Here is a 21,064-nt window from a genome sequence, read left to right as displayed (position 1 = left end):
CTACTTCTACAACAGGGTATTGATATTTCTTACTTATTTTTCCCACCACTGTTCAGGGTTGCCAGATCTGCATATTATAATTTCCCTGCAAGATTTTATTTTAAAATAGACGATCTACAAGCTTGTGAGCTTGAAGAGTCCAATTTGTGACTCTTCAATCAGCCACTAGGAGGCTATAATACCCAACATGTTGTATAGAATGTGTTCACATTCTGACTAACACCATGTTCAGCCTAACAAAAAAATAATAAAAAAAATTGTGTTATCTCCCAGAGTGAAACCAAATTACGATTCATTTATAGCAGAGTTCGTCTGATTTGTCAAGGCTGAGATTTTGGGGGAAACAGAAAGGCCAATATCTACCTTTTTCTTTTTCTTCTCTCCATCTCTATAGGATTCCATTATCCATAATACTCTATGTACCATAAAGACTTCTGATTCTACTGTCTGCTGTCTTTCATTCTACACACAACGTTTATCGTTTACCATGTGATATCGTGGTACAAAATGGACAAAATGAAGGAGCAGCAGACTTGTAGCTGCCGATGAAAAAAATCACATTGGTGATTTTTCTGTGTCTGTGTCCACAATAAAAACGTCGAGCTATGAGTGTTGCTATACTCCTTTATTTAGTGTTTAATTGGTTGTCTGGCACCTCACAGGGACCGCTGTGCTGTTTACGTTTGGTAACCATGGTACGAGATGGACCCTTAACTTAGTCTTTAATTATTGGACTTTGACTACTGACAACGACTGATTTATAAAAGTGGTTCTCAAACGTTTCATATCAAATTACCAAATTAATATGCATTTGGCTGCAGACCCCCATCTGAAAATACTTTGAGCTTGATATCCAATGCATATCATATAAGGGCAACTTTGACGATGTAGCGGGCCACTATATTTCCACACTCACTCCAGAGGCCACATTGCATATACTGTCTCTCCGTATTTTAACTTTTTTCGCCATTCGTCGTAGCGCGACACGTTTTGAGCTTGTAGATCTGCTATTTTTGAATTGGAATCCAGAATTTTTGTTTGCTATTTTTTAATTGGAATCCTGAAAAGTAACTTTTTTTAAATTTCAAATGCATTTAGTTATAGTTACGTTTACTAAAACTTAAATACTAATACATTGGACATAAAAAAAGACAATAGAATGTTAATACTAGTCATTAAGCTACTAATATAGACTGAAGTCATTAAAGCGGGTCATGTTTGCATGTTTAGAATCATAACAGCTGAAATCAATAATATATCACTATTCTGATATTAACCTGCGGGCCGCATTAAGTGAAGGTGGGGGCCGCATGTGGCCCATGTATGATATAGGGTTTAAAGTGGTTAAACTGCTTTTGATGACTATGCTAATTTTGCTGGGGACCGCCTGGAAGACCCCACGCCATACTTTGAGAACCAACTGGTTTAAAGAAGAAACGACAGAAGTCACAACACCGTAAATGAAATGCTCCTTTATTTACCCATAAGGTCCTTATTATCATATCTCTACTGTCTGTACAAATAGATGCTTTTCACTGCCATGTGTCTGTGAGTTTAAACCCAGGATCATCCTCATCTTCATAGAAATGCTCCTCAACTGATGCTCCAACCTTTTCTGTCCAGTCCAGAAACCTGACCTACCAGTGACATCATCGGTGGGCAGGTTCGGCCTTTTCAAACATTTGTATGCATTTTATTAACCCATTAAGACAGGGGGAACATTGAGGAGTTGCTCTTATAATGAGCATTAGTTGAGGACCAATTATATGAAGACAAAAAGGTGGAGAAAGGGTTAAGTGCTAATTGAAGCTGAATTGGTTAAGTGACACCGTCGTACTAGGAAGTATAAAGCAGGCTTTAAAGGTCCGTACACAGAGGGAGGATGACTTTGTGCCATTCATTCAGTCAGTCATTCATTCATTCATTCACATGAATCTAAACTGCTGCTTATTGTCATGATGAGAGCCTCGTTCCACACAGAACGTGAACACAACACATCCATGAAGCCAAATGACCGTTTTTCGAAAATAATTCACAGCTAATAAAATCATTGGACACAGGAGGAGGAGCGGGACTCTCAATTTTAACCCATTAAGATCTGAGGGGATTCTTTCAAATGTTTTTCTAAAGCCTAAAAGTTTTTTGAAAAAAAAAAAAATGAACATGTTTTTTCAAGATTTTTCAAAAAATAGCAGATCTACAAGCTCACAGCGCGGCACTCGGTGCCGCGCTGTGAGCTTGTAGATCTGCTATTTTGAATAGCCAAAGAAATCTAAAAGTGACACAGATGCGTTCCAGGTCTTAATGGGTTAAATTGGCTGTTTTTTCCCCCCCAAAATGTCAAAGAAATAAAAGTATATGCTTTGGAAAACCGTCTGAAATAACAAAGTATACGTGATTTCAACATCATTATCAGGCCTTTCAGACATTTAACCCTTTAAATTCTTGTTCATGTCCATAAATGACTTACAATCCACAGGTTTTGTAGCAAAACGTACAAATATCAGGCCTTCCATTTCAAATGTTCAAATCATGTTGACTTTACATCATTTCAGTATTCTTCATTTCTTTACATTTTGGAAAACTATAGCCAATTTAACATTGATGTGGGCTCAATGTTATGGAGCCCACTAGAGATGCGCGGACGGCCTCTCACGTCACCCGAATCCGCATGTACGAATTAATTATCCGCCCGTTATCCAACCGCAATAATTATATTATCCAATTTAAATATCCGCACCAACCGTTTTTCCCGTACGTCAAAATATTATCATTTTCTGGTATTCCCCGTTAGTTTTAGTATTAGTTGTGCGATGCGATCACAAAATGCATTGATTTAGCCTATGGAATGTCGGTGCGTCTTTTTTGTTTTTTTTAAACCGGTGCTGCGCTGAACATACAGACTCTGTGCGGCATCCAACATACAGGCATCCAACATACATGCGGCATCCAACATACAGAGCCCACTGCTCTGCTGCGCTGAGCATACAGACTCTGTATGTTCAGCGCAGCACCGGTTTAAAAAAAAAGAAAAAAAAGACATTCCATAGGCTAAATCAATGCATTTTGTGATCGCATCGCACAGAGGCTGCTCTACACACAGACACAAGCGCGCAGAGATTTAGCTATTTTATGGATAGATATATTAGATGTCATTAATTTATTTACCGCAATATTTCACCCGCGGTTTATCCGATATTAATTAATTATATTTGATTGACCCGAATCCACCCAAACTACGGTTAACTGCGGCAACCGCGGCTAAAACCGCGATCCGCGCATCTCTAGTGCCCACTCCTCCACTTGCCAAATCATCACCAGATTAGTTTATTGGATCATTATCATCGTCAAGCTTCCAGTGTGTGTGTGTGTGAAGGACATGTTACTCTCACGGCTGTGAATCTCTTCCGTGATTGGTGGGGGAGCTGTGACTGCTCGAAGGCGGCGACGCCCCCCCCCGGTGAGAGGGGCGGGATTTAGTTTGTGACACGCGAGTTTTCGCAGGCGAGGGATTAGTCACGTTGAAACCAAGTGTGTGTTTTGAGTGCGTCTCCCGCCGCGGTGCAACCAAACCTCATCCTCATCACATTAAACACACCATCAACCACTTTTAGCCCAGACACCAGCGTGTGAGGAAAATAGCCGATCTACAAGCTCGGCTTGTAAACTCGTCTATTTCCGCCGCACAACGCCGGAGTACAGCGAGTATAAATTAAGCGTATGGGCCACTAGGCTATTTGTGAGAATTGCCACCTACAACGATCGATGTGGTTAAAAGTCCGTCTGAACGACGGTGTCGAAAATGTAGCGTTTTCTTTTCTTTCTTTTTTTTACGAGGCTCAACTGTAGTTTTTTTGGTAATCAAGACATAACAGCGGATGTCCGTCATATACAATTGTACTTAGAAGTCGTTTCATATCTCGGCACGTGGCCAGAATCAAAGAAAACCTACGTATATACCAAGCTAATGTGTGTGAACCTCCACACTTTCAAAACAACCTCTGGCCTCCAAAGTTGCAGAAAAAAAACGCCATTTATTATTTCAGTGAAACCATGAATCTTGAACTTGGTGGGTTTTTTTTGGACGCCGTCAAGAGATTCACGTTTCGTTGCTCAAATAGAGCAGCTGTTCAATTGGGGTTATTGGTTAGGGACGCACTGATATGTTACTTACTGGACCGATACACCGATATTTAAAATAATATTTTGGCCGATAGCCGATGCCGACGTTTGTTTATTTTGTTTTTGTTGTTATTTATTTCCCCTTTTGTGCCCGGGAAACTAATACATCTTCATTATATATAAAAAAGAAAGGAAACAAAAAAAGCACTGTTCCAAATATTCAGCTTGTGTCACCAACAGCATCACCAACATATCTGCCATCGGTGAATGTCAACTTAACTGCCCATATAATTATCAACGAAGACAAATATCAGCCGATACCCATCGATATAGATATATAGATATATATATATATATGTATGTATGGTCGATATATCGGTGCGTCCCTAGTTATTCGTTTTGGCCAAATTGACGGGTTGCCTTGACGACAGCGTTGAATCAGAGAGGGCGGGGCCACTCGTTCATGCAGTTATAGTTGGTTGATGGAACGCCGTCCTCAAGGAACGCCTTCGTCTTCTTCTTCCAGTTGCAACAAAACAAATCATACAGACGAGACGTTAAAATACAGTCCGTCTCCACTTCCTCTCTCCACACGCGCACACACACACACACACACACACACACACACACACACATACATACACACACCGTGATCATCTGTGAAGACAAGAAGAAAACATGTGATCGATAGGGGTGCAAAATAATAAATACAAACAACATTGAACATTGTTAACCAGAGACTCATTGAAAACACACGTCTAATGTTCAGAGTCTGGAACTACACCTCCTGAATGTTATATAGAGTCTGGAACTACACCTCCTGAATGCTATATAGAGTCTGGAACTACACCTCCTGTTATATAGAGTCTAGAACTACACCTACAACTAAAACTCTATATAGCATTCAGGAGGTGTAGTTCCAGACTCTATATAACAGGAGGTGTAGTTCCAGACTCAATATAACATTCAGGAGGTGTAGTTCTAGACTCTATATAACATTCAGGAGGTGTAGTTCAGGAGGTGTAGTTCCAATATTATTTTAAATATCGGTGTATTGGTCCAGTAAGTAACATATCAGTGCGTCCCTAACCAATAACCCCAATTGAACAGCTGCTCTATTTGAGCAACGAAACGTGAATCTCTTGACAGCGTCCAAAAAACCCACCAAGTTCAAGATTCATGGTTTAGCTGAAATAATAAATGGAGTTTTTTTTTCTGCAACTTTGGAGGCCAGAGGTTGTTTTGAAAGTGTGGAGGTTCACACACATTAGCTTGGTATATACGTAGGTTTTCTTTGATTCTGGCTACGTGCCGAGATATGAAACGACTTCTAAGTACAATTGTAAATGACGGGACATCCGCTGTTATGTCTTAATTACCAAAAAAACTACAGTTGAGCCTCGTAAAAAAAAAAAAAAAGAAAACGCTACATTTTCGACACCGTCGTTCAGACGGACTTTTAACCACATCGATCGCAATTCTCACAAATAGCCTAGAGGCCCATATGCTTAATTTATACACGCTGTACTCCGGCGTTGTGCGGCGGAAATAGACGAGTTTACAAGCCGAGCTTGTTATTGGAAAAGATGCTTTTAAGAAACCTATGAAATTCCCCCAACAAACACACACGTATTATTCAGTCTTATTATGCTAGATGTGCTCCTGTTTCTGCTCAACATTGTAACAGGTCCTTTTATTTATAAGGTATATATTTTACCACTATAGACTATAATGTGTTTAGCATGAATGTTATGTTTAGCTAAATGTAATGATTCCCAAATCATACCCCATCAACCAAGACAGTTAATAATGGAAAATTATATTATTGAGCATTGGAACAAAAAATGTATTTAATTTTTGAAATGTCCATAATGATTTCACGTAGGCCTACTACATTCACATATAGAATCTCAGTTTATCAGTTTTTAGAACATCTTATGGGGACAGAGCATAGAGTTAAAATCTAATATAATAATAAAATATAATATAAGGGACAGACAGAGCCCTCTATGTCTCGTCCGTCAGACTGCAGATGGACTCTTCAGATATCTTCCCAAATCTCGCGAGAGTGTGTTGCTAGGATAGAGAAAAGTCGATAACAAAGTTGATTTTCTCCTAATTTGTGTCACAAAAAAAGGCCATTTTAGTATGAATTTAGTACATATTGTGTGTCTTGTGACGATCGGGTCCAATATTTAGTTCAGTGAGCATGGAGCTAAAGAATGGTTCAGAAGCTGTGTTCACGTTCACTCTTCCATTGGAATCAATAGACTCCAACTTGCTTCCTGTCTCCTAAAAAGGCGTCCACCTACGTCACGCAGAAACGGGAAGTAAACCGGAGAATGCGACTCTTGGTATTTTCCTCTTGGCTATAGATTAGATTAGATAGAACACACCTTTTAATTACCTCACTTCCTGTGAGAGTGTTAATTACCTCACTTCCTGTGAGAGTGTTAATTACCTCACTTCCTGTCAGAGTGTTAACACATTGAGTGCCACTCGCGTAGATCTACGCAAACCTATTTAAAGCCGCCACGTGCCAATCGCGTAGATCTATTTCACTTGAAGTGCACTTTCTGAATTTTTTGATCTACTTCCGTTTCCGGTAGCACCACCGGAAACGGAATTATTTGGGATCCGGTTTTGCCGATCCCGTCGGCCCTCGTTCTAATGACGAAACTGAAACTCCATTTTCTCCTTGTAGTTTTTTCTCCTCGCATATCACTGTTTAACGTAAACCGTTCTAACTACAACATGGATGCCCCGTTTGACACATGGTTTTCACTGGTAGATTCAGTGAGATGTTCGCGATGTTTACAAACAGTGCAGAGCTCAATCTTAAGGATTTTAACAAGGTCTATGGCGACGTGAAAAAAAACTAAAAAACAACAATAACACGTTGGCACTGGTGAGTACATTATGAGATTAACCTCTGGCATGGAATGTGTTGATTACCTCACTTCCTGTGAGAGTGTTAATTACCTCACTTCCTGTGGGCGTGTCATGGCTGCTCCTCGTTAGCGCTGGGCGTCCGGCTGCGGATCTGACTCCTGAGCTGTTCAATCAGCTCTGGGTTCTGCTGCTGCATCTGCTGAGCAAACTGCTGACCTCTGGAGACAAAATAACAGATCTATAAAACATCTGCTGACCTCTGGAGACAAAATAACAGATCTATAAAACATCTGCTGAGCAAACTGCTGACCTCTGGAAACAAAATAACAGATCTATAAGACCTCTGGAAACATGAAAATAACAGATCTATAGGACCTCTGAAAACATGAAAATATCAGATCTATAAGACCTCTGAAAACATGAAAATAACAGATCTATATGACCTCTGGAAACATGGAAAATAACAGATCTACAAGACCTCTGGAAACGTGAGAAATAACAGATCTATAAAACATCTGCTGGTCAAACTGTTGACCTCTGGACATAGCAGATCTCTAAACGTACGCCTGAATGAGTCCAGTGATGTCACCACCGGGAGAGGCCCCGCCCCCTCCTGCCACCGCCGCTGCTGCTGCCGCCGGCGCCGCCGCCGCTGGCGCCACCGAGGCCCCGCCCCCAGCGCCAGGCCCGGCCAAGCCCCCGGCCCCGCCCACGCCTGTGGGCACTCCCATTGGTCCGTACTGTCCTGACATCATCCCGGACATCCTGGAAGTACAACCATGTTAAAGGTTAATGAGGTTAATGTTAAAGTTACTGCATTCTAAGTGTCTTTATTTTAGTCAAAAGTACAAAATGTATCGTCATCAAAATACTGGATTATTTAAAGCTCATAATAGGGCAGAGCAGTGGCGGCCATTTTCTGGTTCCACTCCAAAAAAAAAGCCAATGCATTTTTCCCATAGAGATTTCCAAAAATATTTAATTCATCCATTACTTTAAGCCTAGAGCCATCCAGGGTCCTGGTGAATCATGACCATAAAACATTTTATTCTGTGATTATATATTTTTTGAAAACGGCAAAACAAAAGGGTCTTTATTAAATATAGTTTATCATATAATATTTAATTTTTTCACAGAATCAAATGTTTTATGGTCATAATTCACCAGGACCCTGGATAGCTTGATACTAGAGGCTCAAAAATAATTTATATAAATATTTTTGGAAATCTATATGGGAAAAATGCATGGACTATTTTTGAGTGGAACCAGAAAATGGCCGCCACTGCTATGCCCTATATGGGGTTGTGGTACAAAAAAAATTGAGAACCCCTGGTATATAGAGGATGTTATTTCTTACTCAGACCTTTTCATTACAGTTACAGTTTGTGTCGTTTGAAAACAATAATGAATGTATCTGTAGTTTAGACTAAGATTTGTTTTCTTTATGAACTCACAGCTGTTGCACTTGTGGGTTGTTCATCAAAGATGACGCCTGAAACAAAACAAAAACAAACACATAAACAATCAATTATAATTATTAACTGTTAGGATTTAGAAGACATTTGTAGAATCCGAATCTACAAGATCTACAAGTATTTGGTGCTATTTAGACTCTCTCTGAGCCTCCCTGGTAGCAGGCTTTTGGTATTACGGATGTCATATGTTTGTCTGTGTCTTGTCCTGTATTTGCTGTTACTGGCAGAGCTGTGTAACATTTATTTGCCTCTTCTCTTGGCCAGTGCACACTCATAGAAGAGACCATGGTCTCAATGGGATTTTACGCAGCCCGTTCGGCGATAAAGGTTAAATAAAAAAATAAAAATAAAAAATATATATATATATTGAAGGATTTGCACACCGCGCTATGAGCTTGTAGATCTGCAATTTTTTCAATAGCCCAAAGAAATTAAAAAAAGAATGACACAGATGCGTATCCGGTCTAAATGGGTTAAAACTGCAATATGGAATTATTATTTCTCACCATGTTCATGAATCCAGGGTTACCGAGTAAACCGGCCAGGTCCACTCCACCCATCCCTGCTGTCTGTAACATGAAACAAACACACATCATCACAACCAGGTCTAACTCCACCCATCCCTGCTGTCTGCAACATGAAACAAACACATCATCACAACCAGGTTTAATCTCGTGAACGTCCTATGTGTCTCTGTTTATTAGTGCTAGTCTGCTAGGTCCTGCGAGAGTGTGTTGCTGGGACAGAGAGAGGCCGATAATAAAGTAGATTTTCTACTGGTGTCTCTCTCTGAAAAAAAAGCCATTTTAGTTTCAAAATGTTGGGAATATTGTGTGGCTTGTTGCGATCTGGAAACATTTAGTCGAGTGACTCCACCCATCCCTGCTGTCTGCAACACATCACATTAGTTCAAAAAGGCGTCCGCCCACTTCCACACAGATACGGGAAGTAAACCCAGGGTTCCAACACATTTTTACCAATGAATTTAACAAAGGTTTTCCAAACTTTCTAGAATATTTAACTCAATTTCCGCCTATATAACGATCATTCAGCGCAATAATGAGTCTCTTGGACCTGGTGAGACGAAGGAGGAGCCCGGCCAGGAGACAACCCACAGAGCCTAGTCCCTCCACGTGCCAGAGCCTCCCCGAGTCCCGGCAGAGTGGTTCCGGAGAAGCGGACTGAGGGGCCCTGTCTTACCCTATAGGACTGACCGTGGGTACAGTAGCTACTGGGACGTAAGTCGGGGCTTGATCAACCCCGGCTGGGTCACCTGGGTGAGGGTGTATGTTGTTGCGAGACCCGAAACACCCGATGACCCCAGGCTACAACACTGATGATACGTCCCAGGTGCATCCATGTGATGTATTCTTTATAGACCACCGAAGTCTGACGTAATTTACACATCCTTTGTTTGTCTACCTGGTTCGCAGTTTTCCACCCCGATTCTGAATCCCATAGACGTGTTTAATATCGCGTCAAATAAGAACTGTGTTCCAAAAATAAACAAATGACCCCGGCGGTTTGACTCTTATGGATATGAAGCATCAACTGACGGTGAGAAAACGATAATGTTACTTCCGCCGAATTAGTTAAATTTGCGCCAGAAACAGACTGTATCAAATATAAGTGACTGACTATCATAAACGATATAGAACCTCCTCCCTGACAATATCGCCGGGACAGTTTGTTTATTTTTGGACCACAATTCTTATATGAGACGATTCTAAGATGACCCAATGTTATTCTCCATAGAGACATTACTTCCGCAAACCTGGGGATGAACGAGTGACGTCAGGACTTCGGTGTTCTATAGTCTTACTCCAACGCCCAAAGACAGGCTAGTGTAGCAAAAATAAAGCATAGAATATAATTCCATTCCAAATTTCGTGCCAAATTTACAACCCAACTACGCAGCACACTGCAGCACGTTGTGAGCTTGTAGATCTGTTCTTTTGACATGTCCGATCTACATTAGGCCGCAATCACGCAGTCCGTTCGGCGGAAAAACTACTTATGTTACATATTAGGTGTAATGTTGTACATGTTTTGGAAAATGTTTTTCATTAACACATTCCATGCCAGAGTTTAATCTCATAATGTACTCACCAGTGCCAGCGTTTTATTGTTGTTTTTTTGTTTTTTTCATGTCGCCACAGACCTCGCTAAATAAGTTAAAAGTGCGCGTTCATTTGGTTCTAAACACACAGCGGATCCGTGAGAAACGGCCAGCGAAAACAGTTTCCAAATCCGTGCCGCCATCTTGAAGATACAGCCGATCAACGGTAAACAGTGATCAGCGAGGAGAAAAACAACAACCGAGAAAATCGAGTTTTAAACAGGATCCCAGACAGGAAGCGGATACGATCGAAAAAACCGGAACCCGAATAATTCTGTTTCCGACCGGAAACCGGAAACGGAAATGGATCAAAGAAATTCGGAAAGTGCACCTGGGGCACTTTCAATGGGAATCGGCGGTTCGCGTAGATCTACGCGACTGGCACGCTGCGGCTTTAAATAGGTTCGCGTAGATCTACGCGATTGGCATTCAATGTGTTAAAAGGAGAGTTCCAGTCATTTTAGTTGTTTGCTTTGATGTGTCGCTAATCACTCACCACCATACCAGGGGCAGTTGACTTTTTTTCATAGAAGCCCCTGTTGTCCATTGTGGAGACCCCTTCCACTGGCATAATGGAGTAATGTGGATAAACAAAAATCGCCTATTTTAGCAGCTCCAAAGTTGTTGTTTTTCCCACTAATCCTCATTATGCAGTGTACTGACACTCAAACATGCACTGAATGTCCCTTATGAGCTGCCGTTCAAGCAGAACGACGTGGAGCTGGTTGCTTGTTTCTCTCACAGAATCTGGCAACACCGAGGACTAGCTTCACGTCGTTCTGCATGAGTGATTAGCGACACATCAAAGCAAACACCTAAAATGACTGGAACTCTCCTTTAACAAATAAATAGTAAAATATACAATACATAGCCAAATAGTTTTAACAGGACCTTTGATCAATTCCAAACCTTTTACAGGACTGGAAAAAGTCTTTCCTAATTTCAAAATATTCCCAGGAATCCCGTGAGCGTGGGCAGTCTGGGCACCCTGTAAACCGGAGATGGTGAGTCTGGCTATTTCCGTCTTGAGCAGTGGTGGAAAGTAACTAAATACATTTACTTAAGTACTGTACTTGAGTACACTTTTGAGTTATTTGTACTTTACTTTAGTATTTCCAATTTACAATACTTTTACTTCTACTCCACTACATCTCAGAGGCAAATATTGTACTTTTACTCCACTACAATTATTTGAAAACTTTAGTTACTAGTTACTTTTCAGATATAAATCATTATATTATAAAACATACAGTAACCACTTTAGTCCTATTTTATACCTAGGCTATTTTCAAACATGTTAGTACTTTTACTTTTGGTACTTTAAGTACATTTTGATACCAATACTTTTGTACTTTTACTCAAGTAAATTTTGAATTCGGGACTTTTAACAGAGTATTGATACTTTTACTTAAGTAAAACATTTGAGTACTTTTTCCACCACTCTTGGGTAATACATATCAAAGGGAAAAGGTAGAGAAATAACTCACAGGACTGGGTGTCTCCATCTTCTGCTCGGCGATCCTCAGGTTGGATTTGTACGTGTCGTTGTCAGGGTCCAGCTCCAGAGCTTTCTTATAATAATGCACCGCTTCTGTGTGTTTGTTGAGGCTGGCCAGGGCCAAGCTGGAGAAACACAAACACAGAGTTATTTGCACCGAGTGCAGCGCTATGAGCTTGTAGATCGGCTATTTTTTTTTTAATCGTGGAGAAAAAAAAGTGTGCAAATCTTTGAATATATATATATTTTTAAACTAAAGCGTCCCTGAAACAACACATTTTGAGATGGGGGTCGGCGGACAAATACATTATATTTTCGGGGTCCTTGACATGAAAAGGTTTGAGAACCATTGATATTATAGCAACATACGTTTTTCAGAAAACTGTTAGGATTTAGAAGACATTTGTAGAATCCCCCCAGAAGCAAAGATTTGAGTTACAAATGTTCACTTTAATATAATATTCAAACTAAAGATTAGCACTAATGTTCACGATTTATAAAAAAAATAGCCACATTTAAAATGAAAGATGCTTTGAATGGGTTAACACATTGTGTGCCAGAGGTTTATTAAAACAGGGTACGTTCAGTGCCAGCATATCTTCCATCCACTTACGTTGATATGTTTCGTGCTGTAGAAGCCCCGAGGCGGAAGTGCATGTAAACAAAGCGTGCGTGCGAGACGGCGGAGGGTCCCGACTAACCCCTGGAACAATAATATTTCTAACGCGATCCTCCATTGCAGAGTGATCGCCCATCGAAAACGGCTCGCTTCCACCACGTTAAAAAGAAATGGAGATATTAAGCTTTTAGTCAAGGAGCTAACATTGGAGAGGCCGACCGGAAGAATTTTTGACACGGATCCACATCCGGCCTCTCCTTCTCAGAGACTCCTTGGATGATCCCAAAGTTTCGTTAGAGCGCCCCACGTGGGAAAAATATATAATAAAAAGAAATGGGCCATAAACGGTCCGGACCGTTTATGGCCCTCAATGTGTTAATAAAGTCATAATAAAGTGATGTCATCATTCGTACCCCATCCTGCCGTAGGCCTTGCTGTAGCTTGGGTCGATGCCGATGGCCAGCTCACAGTCCTGCACCGCTCCTGCATAGTTCCCTAGTTTACTGTAGGCTGCAGCCCTACACACACACACACACACACACACACACACACACAGCATTTATACAGAGCTTTCTTGTCTCCAAACCATGACTGTATTTCAGGCTCACACGCCGATGGCACAGGGAACCGTGAGAGGCGGTTTAGTGTCGACACGTAGCCAGGAAGAGCCGGGGATCGAACCCGGAACCTTTTGGGATTCCAAGACGGGACGCTTCTACCTCTCTGAGCAAGAAGAACGTAGACTTCAGTTCACACGTACACACACGCTGCACGTGCCATGTGTGTGGGTGGGAGGGAATAATTATAGTAAATACCCTCTGAAAAAATACCTATAACACACCTCTGTGTGTAGGTGACACCGGTACACACCCAAAGATTGTTAATATAGGAAGATACACAATCTCCATTGGAGCCACTAGAGGAGAAGTAGTACACAAATCCTACAAATGGTCTCCTAAGTAGGCGTGGTTTGCTTCTCCCCCGACCATCCCACCACCCTCCCCCTCCCCTCTCCCTGACTGACGTCATATGGATGTGTATTTGTGTATTTTCTTCATTAAAGAAAATAAATGCTTTCCATGTTTGAAAGTGCACCGTTATTGGCAAAGATGCTTTTTAAGAAACCCATACAATTCCCCCCACAAACACACACGTATTATTCAGTCTTCTGCTAGATACAGTATGCTCCTGTTTCTGCTCAACATTGTAACAAGGCCTTTTATTTATACGGTATATATTTTACCACTATAGACTATAGTGTTTAGCATTAATGTTTAACAAAATGTCATGATTCCCAAATCATACCCCATCAGCCAAGACATCTAATAATGGAAAATGATATTGAGCATTGGAACACACATTGTATTTATTTTTGGGCGGTGTAGCCGCCCCTATAAGTGGGGTTGGGACACCTCATTAGTATTAGTTTCCTGCACTGTGATTGGCCCACTTTCCTGTACTGTGATTGGCTGACTCTATTGGCTGACTCTATTCAGCACTGTGATTGGCTAGCGAGACACATGATGACATTAATAACCTATAAATAGGATTATGCACTTCCAAAAATGTATTTTTTTGTGAGCTTCCATCACTATGATGACCACTGTGATGACTTATACCACACCGCCCACTTCACACTGGGTGTGATTTTTGGGCGGTGAAACCGCCCCTATAAGTGAGATTTGGAAAAATGTACAAATATCTTGGGCACTGAAACCGGCCCTAAAAGTGAGGTTTGGAAATTTGTACAATTATCCTGCGCTGTGATTGGCCAATCACAATCTATTCAGGACTGTGATTGGCCAGTGTCACATGACACATGTGCATAGCCCTATATAAGCAACCATAACTTTACAAAAACCATAAATTGTTTTTTGTAAAGTTATGGTTTCGTCCATCATAAAGAGTGTTTCAATAAATGTATTTATCTTTTGTACATGATTGGTTGACTCCATTCAGTATTGTGATTAGCTAGCAAGACACCGCCCACTTCACACAGGGTGTGATTTTTTAATATGTCCATATGATTTCACATACTATATTCAGAATCTCAGTTTATCAGTTTTTAGAGCATCTTATGGGGACAGAGCATAGAGTTAAAATCTAATCTAATAATAAAATATAATATAAGGGACAGAGCCCTCTATGTCTCGTCCGTCAAGACTGCAGATGGACAGATATCGTCCCAAATCTCGCGAGTGTTGCTGGGATAGAGAAAAGTCGATAACAAAGTTGATTTCCTCCTCATTTGTGTAACAAAAAAAAAGCAATTTTAGTATGAAAATCTTGTACATATTGTGTGTCTTGTGACGATTGGGTCTAATATTTAGTTCAGTGACCATGGAGATAAAGAATGGTTCAGAAGCTGTGTTCACGTTCACTCTTCCATTGGAATCAATAGACTCCAAGCTGCCTCCTGTCTCCTAAAAAGGTGTCCGCAGAAACGGGAAGTAAACCGGAGAATGCGACTCTTGCCATTTCCCTCTTGGGTAATACACAGCGTTCTGGGGGTCAGAGGTCAAAAGTCATACCTGTTGCAGTAATAAACAGCGTTCGGGGGGTCAGAGGTCAAAGGTCATACCTGTTGCAGTAATAGACAGCGTTATGGGGGTCAGAGGTCATACCTGTTGCAGTAATAGACAGCGTTCTGGGGGTTGAGGGTGATGGCTTTGGAGTAAAACTCTACGGCCGCCGAGAAGTTCTCCACCTTCATCTGGTCATTTCCTGTTCATTGACAACACAACCGGCCAATAAACATCCACTTCCATAGAGCGCCGCCCTATACGACCTTGTAGATCTGCTATTTTTGAAAAATCGTGAAAATTTGTGCAAATCTTTGAATATATATAATTTTCAAAGCAAACTTTTGTAACTCAAATCTTTTTGCTTCTGGGGGATTCAACAGATGTCTTCTAAATCATAACGTTGCTAAATTAATATCAGTGGTTCTTTTTCATGTCAAGGACCACAAAATGATATGTATTTGGCCGCGGACCCCCATCTCAAAATATGTTGTTCCAGGGACCCCCAAAAGCAAAGATTTGAGTTAGAAATGTTGGCTTTACAAACTATATATATATATATATATATATATATATATATATATATATATATATATATATATATATATATACACACACACAAAGATTTGCACAAATGTTCACGATTGTCCACAAAATAGCAGATCTACAAGCTCATAGCGCAGCACCGAGTGCAGCGCTATGAGCTTGTAGATCTGCTATTTCTGAATAGTATAAATCTAAAATGACACAGATGCGTTCCCAGTCTTAATGGGTTAAATGGCCTCCTGGCTGATCTAAATCATACTGAACCACAATAGCTGACCATTTTAATACATTAGTATAATTATGAAAGATGAAGAACTAAAGTCTTTGATTTTCATATTTTTCCCCATAGTACCCACTTATTTTTTATATTTTAATATTCAAGACTTTTTTTTAAAGATTTATTGTATGCATTATTGATGTTTTATTGACAACAGACTATGATGACTGGACTATGACGGACTAAGAGTTTATATCAGGGGTCTTCAACGTTTTCAGCCCAAGGACCCCTAGCTGAGAGAGAGATGAAGCAGGGACCCCCTCTATATTGTATAAAATTGTGTTTCAGATTAACTTTTGCTGCTCTTTTTTCCCCTCTACACCCATAACTCTTTGCCAAAAATAGCCGATCTACAAGCTCACAACGCCTCGCAGCGCGAGGCGTTGTGAGCTTGTAGATCTATTGAGCTTGTAGATCTATTGAGCTTGTAGATCTATTGAGCTTGTAGATCTGTTGCAATTTTTGGCTAAAGTTCTCCTCAGAAAAGGGATGCTAGGGTTCAAGTGGTTAATGTAAAAAAAATATATCATATCACACAAAGATTTGGCGGACCCCCTGTAGTAACTCTGAGGACCCCCTAGGGGTCCCGGACACCCTGTTGAAGACCCTTGGTTTATGGTATTATAATAATGTTGCTCTATCAGTATTTATTTCTTTGTTGAAGCTGCTATTTGTTTATGTGGATGCACTAAAAAAACACATTGTTGTTCCATACAGTGACAATAATCATCTCATCTTTCATACAATGCCATCAGAATCAGGCTGACTGTGTCGTCACAAAAACATACTTCAGAGTAAAAGACGGTGACATTTACCTTAGAAAACATACTTCAGAGTAAAAGACGGGTGACATTTACCTTAGAAAACATACTTCAGAGTAAAAGACGGGTGACATTCACCTTAGAAAACATACTTCAGAGTAAAAGACGGTGACATTCAGACTCTCAGTTCAATAATAATTCAGTAAATGTTATTACCGTCTGTTTTGAGAAGCTCCGCCTCTGCGATCTGTTGTTCGGTGGGCGTGGCTAGTTCCGGGGCGGGGCTTTCCTTCTCCACCTGGGGAGGGGGAGGGGCCGGCAGCTGGAACACATGAACATGATGACGTCATGGAGCCGTGTGCACAGATAGAGCTCACGTGTCCACAGAGCTCACAAACAGTGTTTAACCCTTTAAGACCTGAGAAGATTCTAGAAATGTCTTCTAAATCCTAACCATTTTTTGAAAGAAAAACCCAATTTTCTTTTCCTCGATTTTTCAAAAATAGCAGATCTACAAGCTCATAGCGCGGCAATGAGCTTGTATATCTGCTATTTTTGAATAGCCTAAAGAAATCTAAAGTGACACAGATGCGTTCCAGGTATCAATGGGTTAATGTTCAAACTGATCAACCGTTACAAGCTCGTAGCGCGGCTAGGAGCTTGTAGATCTCGTGAGAATGTGTGCAAATCTTTGAACATGTGTCTTTTTTAAAGCGAACATTTGTCAAATATTGTTCCAGGGACCCCCTAGAAGCGAAGATTTGTAGAATATTGTTCCAGGGACCCCCCAGAAGCGAAGATTTGAGTTACAAATGTTCGCTTCAAAATATATTCAAAGATTTGCACACATTTTCAAGATTTAAAAAAAAATCTGCTATTTTTGAATAGCCAAATAAATATGAAATGACAGAGCTGCGTTCCCAGATAGAAATGCAAAGCTGAAAAAAAACCTTTCTGGACGCGACTCCTAATGTAGACTTCAGGTTTATCTGAGTGTAACGCTCTTATGGTTCATGTAGCAGTGTGGTGTAGAGTTGAATTATTATTGTTATCATCATTATTATAATAATAATAGTTATTGTTATCATCATTATTATAATAATAGTTATTGTTATCATCATTATAATAATAATAGTTATTGTTATCATCATCATTATAATAATAGTTATTGTTATCATCATTATTATAATAATAGTTATTGTTATCATCATTATTATAATAATAGTTATTGTTATCATCATTATTATAATAATAGTTATTGTTATCATCATTATTATAATAATAGTTATTGTTATCATCATTATTATTATAATAGTTATTGTTATCATCATTATTATAATAATAGTTATTGTTATCATCATCATTATAATAATAGTTATTGTTATCATCATTATTATAATAATAGTTATTGTTATCATCATCATTATAATAATAGTTATTGTTATCATCATTATTATAATAATAGTTATTGTTATCATCATTATTATAATAATAGTTATTGTTATCATCATTATTATAATAATAGTTATTGTTATCATCATTATTATAATAATAGTTATTGTTATCATCATCATTATTATTATAATAAGTTATTGCTATCACCATTATTATAATAATAGTTATTGTTATCATCATTATTATAATAATAGTTATTGTTATCATCAGTATTATAATAATAGTTATTGTTATTACCTTGGACAGACCAGTGGTGAATATTAGAGGTAAGCTGTGAGGGACGGCCAGACTCTCATCGTCAGTGGAAACTTCAAAGGCCGTTTCCAGACACTGTACAGCCACTGCAACCACAACACATGACTTTACAATACAATATATATGTTTATATGTTTATATAGCAGATACACTGTTTAAAATACAACAAAACATGTTTATATAGCAGATACACTGTTTAAAATACAGCAAAACATGTTTATATAGCAGATACACTGTTTAAACTACAAAATACAGCAAAACATGTTTATATAGCAGAAACATGATTCAACCCATTTAGACTGGGAAATCTGTGTCATTTTTAGATTTCTTTGGCTATTCAAAAATAGCAGATCTACAAGCTCGCGAGAAAATGTGTGAAAATATGTTTTAAAGCGAACATTTTTAACTCCGATCTGTGCTTCTGAGGGGTCCCTGGAACAAGATGTTTTGAGATGGGGGTCCGGGGCCAAATACATATCATTGTGGGGGTCCTTGACATGGATAAGTTGGAGCACCACTGATATAGCAACATACTGTTAGGATTTAGAACACATTTTTAGATATGTATTTGGCCGTGGACCCCCATCTCAAAATAATATGTTGTTCCAGGGACCCCCCAGAAGCAAAGATTTGAGTTAAAGATGTTCACTTCTAAAAAAATATATATATTCAAAGATTTGCACACATTTTCATGATTTTTCATAAATAGCCAAAGAAATCTAAAATGACAGATGCTTTTCTGGTCTTAATGGATTAAAATGTAACCTCTGTGTTTGCTCAATGTTGGCTGCACAGTCAAACTGTCCCTCAGGACAGACAGACAGACAGACAGACAGACAGCATCACCATCGTCTCATCCGGTCTCCCTCATAGTGGACTGGTCCAGTGTTGTGTTCTAGTTTTTTTATGAAGGTATACTATGTTTATTCCCTGCCTCCCACACGCACGGCATGCGCGCGTCTATAATGAATTAAATGTAAAAAACGCTGTTTTGAACAGTTTTTGAAGGTGTACGGTGGCGACGAAAAAAAATCTCAAGGTATACGGCGTACACAGCATCTGACGGTAGAACCCACCACTGGACTGGTCCACCAGTCCACTATGAGGGGTTTCTCCCTCATAGTGGACTGGTCCACCAGTCCACTATGAGGGGTTGGACGTAAAGTGCAATGCATGCTCCTTCCCAGGGTTTCAGAAAGGGAGGTGATAGAACTACAAACTGACGTCCTTTCTAACCTTTTCTCAGAACCAGACTGAGAAAATTACTTTCCCAACTGGATCAAAAAGCCTGTTCAAAAACGGCAGGGTTTTTATTCAGAGGTCGGAAAGAGCAACGTATTGACCTCAAGTCAATAAGGAGAACATTTAGGAAAATCGCTTTTTTTTTTCTTAAATTTTTATCCCACGATTTTGTAACCCCATTTTTTACACCCAGTGCTAATTGTCTATGTAATCCTGGGCACTACACTCCCTCTGCCAACCTAGGGAGGCCAGGGCCGAGCTCATGCCTCCTTCAATGCATGAGAGCCAACTGACCTTCTTATCACCTGACAGGGGGGAGTTTCCCTGGATGGACGTAGCGCGTGGAAGGAACACGTTATTCCAACCAGTTCCTTTCCCCTCCATCAGGCGCCCCGGCTGACCAGGGGGAGGCAGTATAGAGACCAGGATTACTGCATGTTTTTGTGAGGGTACCTACCCTAAGGAACACGGGGAGAACATGCAAACTCCACACAGAAAGGCCCTTTCACCAACCCCACCTAGGGTATGGGCGCGGAGGAGAGAACACGCCCCCAGCGCCCGCAGCGTCCCTGGCGGGAATCGAACCCAGGACCTTCTAGCTGTGAGGCGACAGCGCCACCGTGCCCCCGGAAAATCAATTTCTAAATCTATTGAACTCACGTCTCACCAATATATGGAGTCACAGTGACATCATGACAAGGTAACTAATAACTACACAACAGAGTCACTGACTGACCGACACGGTTCTTGTTGTAAAGTAAAGACGAGGTTTCACCTTCTAGACTCTCCTGGGCGTCCGAACTCAGTTTCCCAGAATGCAGCTGGTCGTGAAGGAACTGGATGATGGAGACGGCCAGTCTCTTTGTGGTGTGTTCCGTTGTCATGGCGACGGAGGAGGAGGATGGTACCTCTGTGCGTGTGTGAGGAAGGAGACCCTGCAGACAGACAGAGACAGATAGACAGACAGACAGACAGACAAGTGTCAGTGATTCTCAACTCTTTGGTTGTGGGTTGGAATCCACTGTGACTTTGTGGAGCATCTATAGGAATTAGGAACACAATTCCCCCGTGTTCTGGACATCAATTACAATGTTATTGGTTGATAACATTTAAACAAAAAGCAAGGAAATAAATACAAATACAAACAAATAATGTTTTTGATGGATACATGCAAAAGATTTAATCATGCATATCGTCACTGTCGGGCAAAAAGCGATGCTGATGTTTAGTTTTTTTTAAAGCCGTATGGATATGGTAGCCTCTGTATCGATACCATTATTG

General features: G+C 40.2%; 1 protein-coding gene across 1 annotated transcript in view; it reads right to left on the bottom strand.

Moving 5' to 3' along the window:
- Positions 1 to 3,682: 3,682 nt before the first annotated feature.
- LOC308087693 (small glutamine-rich tetratricopeptide repeat-containing protein alpha-like) overlaps positions 3,683 to 21,064 on the bottom strand; it is a 19,651-nt gene continuing 2,269 nt past the window's right edge. The window contains 13 exon segments of the mRNA XM_080431762.1: positions 3,683 to 4,779; positions 7,105 to 7,232; positions 7,579 to 7,631; positions 7,633 to 7,683; positions 7,686 to 7,779; positions 8,469 to 8,506; positions 8,996 to 9,058; positions 12,096 to 12,231; positions 13,139 to 13,243; positions 15,350 to 15,449; positions 17,048 to 17,153; positions 18,524 to 18,627; positions 20,559 to 20,718. Coding sequence (XP_080287888.1) covers positions 7,124 to 7,232; positions 7,579 to 7,631; positions 7,633 to 7,683; positions 7,686 to 7,779; positions 8,469 to 8,506; positions 8,996 to 9,058; positions 12,096 to 12,231; positions 13,139 to 13,243; positions 15,350 to 15,449; positions 17,048 to 17,153; positions 18,524 to 18,627; positions 20,559 to 20,667 — 1,068 coding nt within the window. The 5' untranslated portion in view covers positions 20,668 to 20,718 and the 3' untranslated portion in view covers positions 3,683 to 4,779; positions 7,105 to 7,123.

This window comes from Gymnoscopelus braueri (assembly GCF_963280865.1).
Source record: "Gymnoscopelus braueri genome assembly, chromosome: 6".
NCBI lineage: Eukaryota > Metazoa > Chordata > Actinopteri > Myctophiformes > Myctophidae > Gymnoscopelus > Gymnoscopelus braueri.
This window is presented reverse-complemented; position numbering and strand designations above follow the sequence as displayed.